Below are 14,339 nucleotides of genomic sequence, written 5' to 3'. Positions count from 1 at the left end.
AACAATTTTTTTAAAGATGGGGAGAGGGGATAAAGAGAGAGATAGAGAGAGAGAGAGAGAAAGAGAGAGAGAGAGAGTATGTGAGAGAGAGAGAGAGAGAAGTCATACCGCTTCAACTTAAAACTCAGGGTAGAAGATGAATGTTTAAAAATATATATATGTAATTGGTCGATTCAGTAACTTGATTTTTTGTTCGGCTTCCTGTAGCCTGAAATCAGTGCCCGGACAGGGAGTTAGGGGGCTGTTCACAGGGTATGTAGGTATAGTTTACAAACTGTAAAACAGACGTCTGTCATGTTGTGGTAGCGTCTGTTCCCACACAATCGAAATTCCGTCAAAAACAAAATATGTATTAATTAGGATTTCCATGTTCTATTTTAAGCCATATTTAAAAGAGACGCCAATTGCTACAAGTCGATGGCGTTTTACTAGCTCAAGTTTGATTGTTTTTTGCTTGCAAATCATCCATAGTTAACCCAAAACATGAAATATTTTTCTTCTTCTTCTTCTAGCCAGCTTTATTGCTGCTGAGCTGTGAGCTCTTTTGTAGACTGTGCCAAGGAAAAAAATTGTGGTGTTTTCTTCAGTTGTTCAGCACTGCTGTACAGACTGTTGGTTATGTTGGGCTGTAGTGGAAGTAGGGTCTGCCTAAGGTGGATTAGGGAGGGGCATTCAAAGAGGATATGGTTTACGGTTTCTTCAGACCTAGATGTTTCCTTTTATGTCAGTATTGGAGAAAATTGCCAAGACCGAAAACTCCCTTAAAATGCGGGGACTATATATTTATATATTTTTAAAAAGCCTGAGGAAACACCCAGCCTACACTAAATGCCAAAACATGAGATATATAGTACTATATGGCTGCCTGGTCGTGCAGTTTGCGCGCTGGACTGTCGTTCGGATTTATCGATGGTTGGGGGTTCAAATCCTTTCCGCTTCCATCCCCAGTCGCTCTGCGGGAGGTTTGGACTAGGAGTTAAATTATCATCAACTCTTAAGGAACATCCGAAACATGTAAAACATTAAACAAAACATTTTTTACAATAATTTCTTGTTTTTATTTGTACACCCACGCGTATAAACACAAACACACTCAACCGAAACGTTAGTCAATGTTTTATTGACACACAGGAGTTCAGCTGAATCTGAAGTCTGCCTTGGACTACGAGAGCTACAACCTACAGCGCCCTCTGTTCATCGTGATCGCAGACGACGGCGCGTGCACGTCAAGGACGTACACCTACACTTTGAGTGTGACAGACGTCAACGAGCCGCCGGTCATTAAGCCCAAGAACCAAATTCTGTCTGTCTATGAGGGAAATGTAAGTGCATTTATTTCACGCAACAAGCAGTACAATAAAAGTCATGTATAATGATTATTGATTTTCTAACTAAAAAATAAAAACTTGCTGTGACCCCATTTTAAAGTTCCCATTTTCAGACATTGTTGTCTATAGGGCAGAGGATGTAAAGGTCATCTGTTTTCGTGGCCTACGGTTAACGAGGGTGTCATGTGGCCAGCAAAATGACCAACCGTCTTTACTTTTCCCTACCTAATGTCAGGTACCCATTAGAGCTGGATGGTCTCAGAGGCGCCAAAGATCCCAAAATTAAAAATCCTAGTCTTCACCAGGATTCGAACCCAGGACCCGCAGTGGCTGAGCGCCACTGAGCGGTAAAGCACTTGAACTATCTACATACGACATGAATCTTTTACATTTGATCCTTTAATTATTTTTTTTTCGTTCTTTTAGTTAATGTAATAATAATAACATTAATAGATCTCTGTATCCTTTTGTTAGTCGAAAAATATTGAAAATATTAAAACCTTCCTTTTTATCTGCCTGAACGCCGGTGAACGGACCACTGGGGCCGATTTTGAGTTTGTGTTTCCAAAAAACACTTTCTATGTAACCTTGTTTTCTTTTATTATTGTTTTTTTTTTATATTGGAAAAAAAAAGCTTATTCTATTATTTTTTCTTTTTTTTTTTTTCTAGATTGTCATTGATCCTGGATGGACAACCACTGACCCAGATTTTATTGACACCAAAACATATTCCATCAAAGGATGTGAGTTTCTCCTTTAATATCTATTTATCTTGGCATCAAATATATGTAACATATTATTCTTACACATTTTTTTTTATAATTTAAAAAATGTTGAAAAAGTTTCTTTTCATTTTTTTTTACACATATATTACGGACTCCGCCATTATCTAAGGAACATTTATACCAAGTTTCATCAAGATTGATCAAATGGTTTTGATTTCTATGCGGGACATATATACATACATACATACGTCATACACCTTACATTCCATTATATATACTAGATGTAATTTAAAAGGCGTATCTTTCATGTTTGGTTCCAGCCACTCCAAGTATCACGCGATTTGCTATTGAACCGGACTCTGGCATCATCAAATCCATCATAGAATACGACGTGGACAAGAACGTCGCCATGACACCCACTGTGACCTTGACCGTCCAGGTCAGAGTTCAATGAACGTAAAACTTAAAATAACCTATTATTTAATAAATTCAAACATTAGGCATTGATTGCTAGATATAACAAATGTGTACATGTTCATATGACTTTTTTTTTCTGGTCGATATTTTCAATCACACAGGTCATATTACAGAGCATTTATCAACTCTCTCTCTGTCTGTCTATCTGTCTGTGTGTCTGGTAAAAACTGTGTACACGTTATTTCAAAGACACCCATTCTCAGATCAAGTTGAAACTGCGCTCAATTATTCATAGGCATAGACATGACATGAAGCAATAATTTAAAAAGAAGTTACCAATTAGTCAATTAATTAGTGGTAATTAATTTTTTTTTTGTTTTTCCGCTTTAAATAAGCTTGTGTTTTTTTTTTTTTTTTTTTTAAAGATTTTAAAATATTTTTCTTTGTTAAGTAGACTATTCCTGCATTTCTCAAACTATGGGGCGAGTCAGAACGCTAAGCATTCTGTCAAATGACATACCATCGTTCTTTGGCGTAAACAAAACAGGCCCGCTACAAGACGTCCTGCTGAACACGAGAATGATCCTATATCAAGCCCAATACAAACTCTACTGCCTCGAATGTCTGTCAGTCTGTCACATTTCAGTATCGCGTTTTCCCACTGCTTCTTAATTCAACCATATTTGAGCTGATCTCTTCTTTAAAAAAAAAAAAAATAGTGTGTTTTAGACGGCCAGAAAATGAGTATCTGAAACTCAAAGTGATGGAAAACGCTTGAGGCTTTACTTGCTAAATTGGAAAGTTGGACGTAATTATCGCAAAGCTTATATCCATTCTGTCTGTCTGGTAAAAAGTTTGGACACGTTATTTCTCCCACACACATTCTCGGATCAAGTTCAAACTTTATACAATTTATTCATTAGCGTAGACCAGTGTTTCCCAAACTGTATTTCGCGGAACCCTAGGTGTTCCACTAACAACTGGAATAGTTAACTAGTAGGCCAACACGTGAAAGGATCTCTCTAAAAATAAGCAAAGAAATCCGTTAAATACTCAGAATGTGCAAAATTGTTCCGTTTAGGAAAAAGTTTGAGAAACACTGGCGTAGACAATGCATAAATCAATAAAAAAAATTCAACAATTAGTCAATTAATTACTGGTCATTAATTATTTTGATAGATACCAACAATGGAAAATGAATCCTACAGTATTCACAGATATGGTTAAAATTGTCGAGTTTTATCCCCTTTTAACAAAGGATTCGAATCAACATTGTGGGGTTCAGTCGCTGAACTAATCCTGTTTTTTAATCTCTTCGTTTGTGATGCGGTCTTTGTATGTGATACCTAAGATCCTTCTGTAGCATCTCAATTTCATGGCTAGGACCCCCCTCTCTAGTTTTGGAGTCAGCGTCCAACATTCGCAAACATATAAGAATGTGACCATGACAAGGGAGCGCATCAATCGGATTTTGGTGTCGAGGGCTAGGCCTTTGTCTTTTCAGATTGTTTTGAGTTTTGCAAGTGCTGCTGTGGACTTTGCAATTCTAGCCAGTAGTTCAGGTTTAGTTCTTTCATCTGAGACGATAAGTCCGAATTATTTAAAACTATTACACTTGTCAGTGTTTCACCTCAAATACTGACGTCCCTTTAAAAGCCCTGTTGACTATTGGTCATAGTTTGTGTTTTTTCGGCATTGATTTGCATACCATATGCTGCGGAAGTCCTGGCTCTCCAAATCATCAGGTCAGCTAATTCTTCTTCTGTCCCTGCCGCAAGGCGTATGATAATAGTTACAGTACCTTTGTAGCACTCGAAAGCATTAACCATTATCCTTTCAAGGAAGATATTGAAAGTTGGTGAAAGGTCGGCAGCCCTGTGTCAGTCCAACTTAAGCCAGTCCCCAATGTTGTTGTTGAAGTATACTGCACTAGTGGCCTGCTCATTGAGGTTCTGGATTACTTGTAGGATACTTTTATTTACATTGTACTTTTCCATTGTCGCCCAGGGTGCCCCAAGCCATATTCTGTCGAAAACTTTATTGAAATCAACATAGACTTAATATAGTGATGTAGGGCTATGTTAGTTCGAGTCGTAAATTAAAATTTAAGCCATAAAGAAAAAAAAGTAGTCATCTGTTTAAAAAAAAAAATATTTATTCCGATCTTTTGTGAAAATTAATCCTACACATTGAAACCAGCAAATGGAATATTACGTACACTAGTTACACTTATTGTAACTTTTTATATTTCATTTCTATGGGCCAATCTCTTTACCTACTCAAATATTTATGTAACATTTATATGGTGCAGCTGTTGATTGAGATAGTTGGCTTTATTTGATATACTACAGGTGAGTGATAAAGGCAACCTGAACGACACGACTACAGTCATTCTCAACATCAAGGACCTCAACGATAATCCTCCAGTCATAACCACATTGGACCAATTTTTTACTGTTACCGAATGTTCAAGTCCCGGGCAGCAGCTTGGAAACTTTGCGGCCACAGATTTAGACTCTAGCTTCCAGGTAGGCTTTATGCAATAAGTTTTTCACCTAGATTCTATGTTGTACTTTAAATTGTAACTAGTTCTCTATATTCTATATAGCACTCTGTATCATAACAGAGACCCTTAAACTCTAGCTTGCATTCAAGACTTTAGTTTCAATGTAAAACTCAGATTCCTTGTAATACATGTTGGACTCTTAGTTTTTATGTCGGACTTTTTAGATTCCATGTCACCTGTCTGACTGGTAAAAGGTGTGTACACGTTATTTCTCCCACACTCAATCTCGGACCAAGTTGAACTTTTGCACAATTATTTTATGCACATGACAAAACAAGAATCAATAAAAACTAATTAGTAAATTAACTATTGTTAATTAACTGTTTTGTGTGCGATCGAATAAGGGAAATAATTTGTACTTGTGGGATGTGGTGGTATAAAGCTTTTTTTTTTATTTAAAAAGCGATCACAGTAACATTCACACAGATAGGCCTAACCCCTTTTTCCTCCCCCTTCCTTTCCCAACTGGTCCTGACAAATGACTGGATCACAACGCACTGAGAAAGCGTGAAATTACGCTAAATAAAAACAAATGATTAAAATATTTCTAATCGCAGCCTACTGTAGGCCTAGATCTATTATAAATTTAATCACATGATTGGTCCAAACTAATTGATACAATTACAAGTCGTATTAGCTTTTTTTTTTATTTAAAGTATTTGTTTTCTTTTTCTTGTTCTCATCTTCATCATCTCTTCATCTATGTATTCTCTCTCTCTCTTACTCACTCATTCTCTCTCACTCTCTATCTCTCTCTCTATCTCTATTTCTCTCTCTCTCTCTCTCTATCTCTCTCTCTCTCTCACACACACACTCTCTCTCTCACTCTCTCTCTATCTCTCTCTCTATCTCTCTCTCTCCCTCTCTCTCTCTCTATCTCTATCTCTATTTCTCTATCTCTCTCTCTCTATCTCTCTCTCTCTCTCTCTCACACACACACTCTCTCTCTCACTCTCTCTCTATCTCTCTCTCTATCTCTCTCTCTCTATCTCTCTCTCTCTCACACACACACTCTCTCTCTCTCTCTCTCTCTCTCTATCTCTCTCTCTCTCTCTCTCTCTCTCTCTCTATGTCTCTCTCTCTCTTTCTCACTCTCTCTCACTCTCTCTCTTTCTCTCTATCTCTCTCTCTCACTCTCTCACTCCCTCTCACTGTCTTATTCTCTAGTTTGTTACTTTAGACTTGAATGTCGCCATTTATCTTGCAGGACAACAATGTTATATCGTTTAGCACCACCACCACCACCAACAGCGGCGGCATCACCATCACACCCAATGGCGACGTCATACTTAACAAGGTCTCCGCCGCTGGTACCAGCGAAACGTACACGGTTGTCGCCACCGACCACGGCCAGTACCCTGGTCCGTTGACCTGCCTAGTCCATGGCACTGTGACAATTACTTTTACGGTAAAAATATAACTTTTTTTTATTGAGTTTTTATCTTTTTGTGGAAGTTTTTTTTTTCCGGACCTAGAACACTTTGGCTAGATGGCAAAGAAATGTTAATTTGTAGCTCTAGAGTTAGAAGTGATTGACTTTTAAAAGAAATCTTGGTGCACAATAATTAGATTTAGAATATTGACGTTTCTGTTTGAACTCTAGCCTCATGAATAGCAACTAACTAGCGATAATGAATGAGATTTGATAAGATCGACTGTCACGCATTAAGATTGTGTTATACTGCTCTTTTTTACAAACAAATTCCACTCTGTCTGTCTGTCTGGTAAAAATTTTGCACAATTATTTCTTTTACCTGACAACACAAGAATCAATAATTAAAAAAATAACCAATTAGTTTATTAACTATTGGTAATAAATTATTTTGTTTGGTATCTCGAACAAGGGAAAGAAATTATAATTGACTTAAGTGGTGGTATAAGCTGAATTAGTCCCCTTTATAGGTCGTCGTCTGAGTCTTAGTGAACACAACATGACGAGACTATAGAAAGAATAGATAATTATACAATCTTCCGTGTTCATAAGACTTCTAATAGCAGAGTGGTTACCGTGTTGGCTTGAGAAGCCTGAGAAAGCTTGAGCCATCAGTTCGAATTCAGGTCGTTCCCCCTTTTTTTTTCTATAAATGCTTTTTTTTTTTGTTAGTCTAGAATCTAGAACTAGATCTAATATAAATGTAATTACATGACTGATCCAAACTAATTGATACAAGTACACTTAATATAAGCTTTTTTTTTTTTGTTTTAAAGTATTTTAAAAAATGTTTTCTTGCTACTTAGTTGTCAACAGGGAAATGTTATTTAGCGTCCTTGACATTGTTAAGTTTATCGTGAGGAATATCAAATACGTGTTTATAAATGCCACTTGTTGTTCACTTCTAGCCGTGCCCGACGACCACTACCACGACGACCACAACCACAACAAAAACTACAACCACACCGACCACGACTCCGACTACAACTCCGAAGGCACAATCTTTCTCCACATCAGACAGTCTGTGGTGGATTATACTAGCAGCCTTGTTCGGGACAATTTTTCTAGGTAGGTGATTCCACACTTCGCGTATTAGCTATTAGAGAGTTTCATCTATGGCGGAAAATTAGAAATAGGTAGCTTTTTTAGGTGTATCTGGTGTACAGAATATAGAAAGTGTTTTTTTTTAAGTTAAATGTTAATCACAGACCTATATAATATATATCTGTTTGTAGCTCATTTTTAAATATAGTTGACAACCATAGACATAAATAAATATAGACTGGCCAATTAAAGAGTTTTATGAAACGAAAATTTGTGACTTACGATTTTGTGTACTTTATTATACAGCATTTATGAGCAGTATAAAAGTTAAGTATTCAGATCTATTTCAGCCGTAACCTATATAAGTATTACAATATTTTCACTAGTGATTTTTTTAAATCTCTCAGCGTGAAGATCATGCAATTTTTCTTAATTCGGAAATCCGAATACAATAGATATACATGTTTTCAAGTTAAATGAAGTTACTTCCTTTTTCCAGTCTATATTTATTTATGTCTATGTTGACAACATTGAAGTTATCTACCTTAGTATTGTTTAGCTTATCACGAAAATCCAAAATATTGACTTTCGACTTCTTGTTTTCAAATTGTCTCTCTCTTGTTGCTCTCCCCCCTCTCTTTCTCTCTCTTTCTCTCTATCTTTATTACTGCCTCTCTATTTTTCAATTTATCTTTTCTTCTCTCACTTGTTGAGTCTGTATCCTCTTTTTTTTAATCCTAGTGCTAGCTATCTCATAATCTCTTTTTACAAAGCTTATGTCAACTCACTCTGTCTGGTAAAAAGCTAAAACTTCACACAATTATTCATTGACATAGAAAAGACATGAATCAATTAAAAAAAAAACAATTAGACAAATAATTTAATGTTAATTCATCATTTTGTTTCGTAGCAACAAAGGAAACTATTGTTTCAGTATTCAAAGAAAAATAGCTAAATTTGTTGGGTTTAGTCCCCTTAATGATTGTTAATGCTATTTCTCCCTCACGCATTTTACGATCAAGATGATATTTTAAACAACTTTTTTTTTATTGTACCCATGATTGTACCTAACAAAACATGAATCAATAAATAAAAATACTCAATTAGTCAATTAATTATTGGTAATTAATTATTTAGTTTGATCTTATAAGGGAAATAGCTTGTACATTGTTGGTAGATATAGTGTTAAGGACGGAATTTCTTTCCCTTTAGATAAGCTTTGTTTTTTTTTTTTTCTGTGTTTTTTTTTTAAGGATTTTTTTGTTTGTTTTGCTGGTGTTTTCTTGTTTCTGTCTCTTTGTCTCTCGTTCTTACTCCCTCGCTGTCTCCCAGTTTCCCATCTCTTTAGATCAAACTAACTCTCTAGTTAAGTATGTGTGGGGAAGCCTATACTGCCCCACACATTTCTAAACAGTCTTCCATAATATGCACTGACCTTGTTTATTTGCAAGTCAATTTCATTATCTGTGTTGCCTTATTCTGCTAAGTGTGGGCTACTTCCACTTCAATGATTGTGTGTTCGTCTGTTTTGTTTGTTAGAGCTGAGTAGTTTTTTGTTTTTTTTTTTCTGGAGCTGGTAGATACAGAACATACGTTCTCTTTTTTTTTTTTTTTTTATTGAGACAGAAATTCTTACATGCTCTTGAAAAGTTTCTGACGATGTTCTGGAGTTCAGTTTCCGAACATATAAGGAAGAAATTCTGAAAGCTGGTCCGAGCATTTTGGCAAGTACCAATAAATGAGTAAATAGACGATCTCCATACGCTGAAGGAAACTTTTCCTGCTATTAACCAGATTGCAAATACAGAAACTCACGGAGCTGGCTTCATTCCCACAAGATTTATAACCTGATCGAAAGATTATATGATCTGTTCTTATTTATGTAGAAATAAAAGACGACTTTAAGATGCTACAACTGTCCATTATGCAAGCGCAAAAGAAACCTTCAAATCTGCGACAACCACAGAGGAATATCTCTTCCCTCTATTACCGGAAAAATCCTAGCATGTATCCAAGTATATCGCCTCATGGATCATCTCAAACATGGAATACTATATTATAGCCAATGTGGTTCCACAAAAGTTCATAACTATGGTGAGACTTTCACACGGGCATGAAGGTTCGTGTTCAGGAGAGTGGACGTGTCCAGTAGAGTGGACGTGTCCAGGAGAGTGGAGAACTATCAGTTCCATCAATGGAGTAAAACAGGCTTGTGTCTTAGCATCCACTTGTTCAGCCTCATGATTTCAACTATGCTGACAGATGCATTCAGGAATAGTGATGGCTAGGTAACGTATCGAACTGATGGTGACCTATTCAACCTGAGACATCTGAAAGCGACTTATTATTTACTGACAAATGTGAACTATATGCCTGCTCGGAAACAAAAATGGTCATCATCGAATCACGACGGACGAATTACATATAAAGATCAAACTAGCTCTCTTTGATTACTTTCCCACAGTCCCGCCTCTGTCTCTCAATACAATATTTAGTTTTTCTTTTACTATTTCCTCTTTCTAGCACACAATGTAGGCCTAGGCCCTATAGGCCTACATAAAACATTGAACCTCAACTTACAAAAAGAAAAACAAAACCTAATGAAATACTCAGAAAGGCACAAAAATAGAGGCAAATTTCTTATTCCATAATCGTAGAAGTGCTCCTTCTTCCCTAGTGCCATTAGAGAATGGAACGGGTTGCCTGAATCAGCCAGGAAAACCAACGACTTAGCAGAGTTTAAGTCATTGATTAACATGCAAGTCTAGATTGACATATTAAATGCGTCTGTAATATATAAGATAAGAAGATTCTCTAAGTAATGCAGACTGTTTGTGATCGGGTCATTTTTCTTTCTCAAACTCAATCTCATCCCTTCATTCTCTAGTTATCTATCACTTTCACGTCCCCTCCCCTTTTTCTCTCTTTCTCATTCTCCCTTCAATTTCGATTGCTCTCTCACTCTCTCAATCTCTCTCTCTCTCATTCTGTCTTCCTCACTCTCTCTTGCTGACACTCATTCTCACTTTCCCTCCCACTCTCCATTTCTTAACCTCTCACTCTCAGACACGTCACATATGTATTTCTTCAGGTGTTACAGCCTGGCTTTGTTTGACACGTGTCAGTAACTTCTGTGCTGGGAACATCGCCAAGGGCCACTGGGCTCGGGGATGCAGTGGGCGTGGCATGTGCAATGGGGAATGCTGTCAAAGAAAGAAAGTTCCGTGAGTCTACTTACTGATTGTTTTCCCCCCTCCCTACCGCCATGTACCTACTGAAAAGTAGACGCACTATTAGGCCCTATTTGTTTCACTCACTACAGTTACCTATTTTTAAATTCATTTTTTGTCCTTTTTTTTTTAGAAAAGCACCAAACAGAGTAATTGAAATGCAGCCTAGAAATACAGGGTAAGTTTATTACAGGGTAAGCTTAATGCAGGGTAAGTTTAATACAGGGTAAGTCTAATGCAGGGTAAGTTTAATGCAGGGTAAGTTTAATACAGGGTAAGTTTATTACAGGGTAAGTTTAATGCAGGGTAAGTTTATTATAGAGTAAGTTTATTGCAGGGTAAGTTTATTACAGGGTAAGTTTAATGCAGGGTAAGTTTAATGCCGGTTAAGTTTATTACAGGGTAAGTTTAATGCAGGGTAAGTTTAATGCAGGGTAAGTTTATTATAGAGTAAGTTTAATGCAGGGTAAGTTTATTACAGGGTAAGTTTAATGCAGGGTAATTTTATTATAGGGTAAGTTTAATGCAGGGTAAGTTTAATGCAGGGTAAGTTTAATACAGGGTAAGTTTATTATAGGGTAAGTTTAATGCAGGGTAAGTTTACAATTATTGTAAGTACTCCTAATATTAATAAAAGACTTCTAATTATAATATTTTGTTTCAGCTTAACATATTCACATATTCAATACATGACAAATAGCTAATGGCCTTAAATCATTTATAAAAATGTTCTTTTTTATTTTGCCGATATCATTTGGCTTCTGAACCAGGGGTCCCGGATTCGAATCCTGGTGAAGACTGGGATTTTTAATTTTGGGATCTTTGGACACATCTGAGTCCACCCAGCTCTAATGGGTACCTGAAGTTATTTGGGGAAAAGTAAAGGTGGTTGGTAGTTGTGCTGGCCACATGACACCCTCGTGAACGGTAGGCCACAGAAACATGACTTTTACATCATCTGCCCTATAGAAGTCTGAAAGGGGAACTTTACTTTACTTTTATTGAGTAAAAAACATACATCAAAACTTTCCATCAGTTTTGCACTGTTACAGGTGTTATTTCTGTAGCTATTACAATAATTTACCCACAATTTTGATTTTTAAATTGACTTCTTCTTCTTCGTTCTCATTGTTATGTTGGAGTGTTCAGATGACTAGACCAATACATGAGATGAACTGCGGAGTGGTTTCCAAATCAGGGAGCTCTCCATATAGTTTTCTTTCTATTGGGGTGTTTTGGGGCCAATGTCTTATACAGGCCTCTTGGTAAAGAGAGCAGTTTTGGAGGACGTGGTCGGCATTCTCTGGTGATACTCCACATGGGCAGATTTCACTGGTTCCAATTTTGAGCTTCCGGTACATGTGCTGTCGCATTCTGTTGTGTCTGGTCCTGAGTCGAAAGATTAGACGTTGGTCTTGTCGGAATAGCTTATAGTAAGCGTCATCTTTCATGTGATTTGGATGAGAGCTCGTCCATTTCTCATTTATTTTATTTACAATTAATTTCTTCAATTCTTCTGGATAGAGTGCAGAGTTTATTTGTGAGTTAATTCTACCACTCTTGGCGATTGTATCAGCCTTCTCATTTTCTTCTAGTTGTATGTGAGCTGGTATCCATTGAATAACAGTTTTTTTGCTATTGTTGTTGAGCTTTGTAAGTGCTGACAATATTTAATTAATTTTTCCAGAATACAACCTGGCAGTGGCAATGCCGGTTTTTGGAAAGAACGTAAGTAAAATTAATATTTAAAAAATGACAATAAAACAGGCAATGTATACAAGTTCCAATCTGTATTTGCACTGCTTTTGTTATCTCATGTCTTGAACAATATTTACACTTTTTAAATTATAGTATGGTTAGAAAACATCAGTGGTTTTCTTCCTGTTTTCTGATTTTTTTTAAAACTATTTTTGAATATGCTAAATTATTATCACCAGTCACGATATTTGAATGTTTACAAATGAAAATTATTTTTTTACATGGCTATAAAAACAAAACATATCTTATATCCAGTTTAAAAATACTTCACCTATTTTGTTGAATGCAGGTTATCCTGATGATATCTACAATGATTTGCCAGAAAGAAATAGAACTCCAGAACCAGCCAACTATGATACAGTACCAGATGAAGTCGCTAACCCCAGACCTAGAAAAGACTCACTGCCTGCGGTGGATAAACCTAGAAGTGCACCCAGGAGTGCTCCTAGAGGGCCTGATAGGGGTGATGTTGATGACATTCTAGGGGAGAGAATCTGGAGCAGTGATGTCCCCATGAATTACAATCAGGGGCCAAGAGTTAACCCCCACTACATTGACGACATACTTTAGTCCAGTGCATAGTGATAATCCCTAGATAGCTCTTCCTTTAACAACCAATGCATTATCAATGCACTATATAAAATGAAAATGATTCTTATGTATCTAATTCAAATTTTGATAACTTTTGTTTGAAAAGGTTTCTTATGAAAGTACACACAGACTGTTAAAAAAGAAGCTACTATAGCTTAATCAGAGAATAATGTTGTGGCAAGGTAGTTAAAATATGGGGACCATGGACTAATTGAAGCAGGAATCTTTCAAAAACTTGTATCCAACAAAAAGACTTAACTCTACATTAAGAATACTTAAAACCATTGTTTAGAATATCCTTAGTTTAATTGCTTGATAGGATCAAATTATTACTACTTAGAAACCCCAAACAGCATGTCACATTTAAAAATGATAAATTTTAAGACCTGTTCTATTATTAACATAAAGCCAAGATAAGTTCCACATGTAAAGCAAACTTTAGTAAGCTTAAACACCATTTACACTGGCACATAGTTCATGTTGATTTGTTCATCTGTCATACATTTGTTGCCTGCCAACTAATTCTGTTGCCACAAGCCCAAGTCTGAAAACCAAAGCTTGAATTAGACTTTTCAAATGTTCATACCACAAGGAATTATTATAGTATAGGCTACATTCTAGATTTTTCATTTTAAAAGTCTTTCTTTTCTTATGTTGTTGGTTAATAAATACCCATTTTATTTATTTATTTAAAAAGTACATCAACAAAGAAAAAAATCATTATAAAAATTTTTCTTTTTTCCATAGAAATACTATTGCAAATTACATTACAAATTCTTGGATTCAATTAAACATCCTTTTAACAAGACTAACCTTTTTACAAATTATTTTGATAGCTTATTTATATTTTGTCATATATATATATATAGTAAATATCAAACTAAATAATTAATTGCCAATAATTAATTGACTAATTGGGTATTTTTATTGATTAATGCTTTGTTAGGGAGTATGCAAGGGAGCAATAGCATTAACAATTATATAAGGGGACTAAACCCAACAAATTTAGCCATAGCAGTGAATACTGAATAATTAGTTTCCCTTATAGGTATCAAACAAAATAATTAATTACCAGTAATTAATTAACTTATTGTTTACATTCTTTTTTATTTATTCATGTCTTGTCTACCCCAATGAATAATTGTGCAATGTTTCAGAGAATGGGTGTGGGATGTAGGCTACACATTTTTAACCAGATAGAAAGACCGACAAAGTGAGTTGATATAAGCTTTGTAAAAATCAATAAAG

The 14,339-nt window shown here is 35.9% G+C and overlaps 1 protein-coding gene across 2 annotated transcripts in view; it reads left to right on the top strand.

The window, feature by feature from the left end:
- The window catches only part of LOC106058583 (cadherin EGF LAG seven-pass G-type receptor 2-like), a 29,536-nt gene extending 16,010 nt beyond the window's left edge, over positions 1–13,526 (top strand). For both annotated transcript variants that reach the window (XM_056015912.1, XM_056015913.1), the window contains exons 8-17: positions 1,132–1,322; positions 1,999–2,071; positions 2,374–2,492; positions 4,822–4,998; positions 6,244–6,444; positions 7,377–7,536; positions 10,604–10,736; positions 10,876–10,920; positions 12,430–12,470; positions 12,790–13,526. In XM_056015912.1, the coding sequence (XP_055871887.1) occupies positions 1,132–1,322; positions 1,999–2,071; positions 2,374–2,492; positions 4,822–4,998; positions 6,244–6,444; positions 7,377–7,536; positions 10,604–10,736; positions 10,876–10,920; positions 12,430–12,470; positions 12,790–13,070 (1,421 nt within the window). In that variant the 3' untranslated portion in view covers positions 13,071–13,526. The remainder of the gene's footprint in view (positions 1–1,131; positions 1,323–1,998; positions 2,072–2,373; positions 2,493–4,821; positions 4,999–6,243; positions 6,445–7,376; positions 7,537–10,603; positions 10,737–10,875; positions 10,921–12,429; positions 12,471–12,789) is intronic.
- Positions 13,527–14,339: the final 813 nt, after the last annotated feature.

The sequence above is a fragment of the Biomphalaria glabrata genome, chromosome 17 (assembly GCF_947242115.1).
Source record: "Biomphalaria glabrata chromosome 17, xgBioGlab47.1, whole genome shotgun sequence".
In the NCBI taxonomy this organism is placed as follows: domain Eukaryota; kingdom Metazoa; phylum Mollusca; class Gastropoda; family Planorbidae; genus Biomphalaria; species Biomphalaria glabrata.
This window is presented reverse-complemented; position numbering and strand designations above follow the sequence as displayed.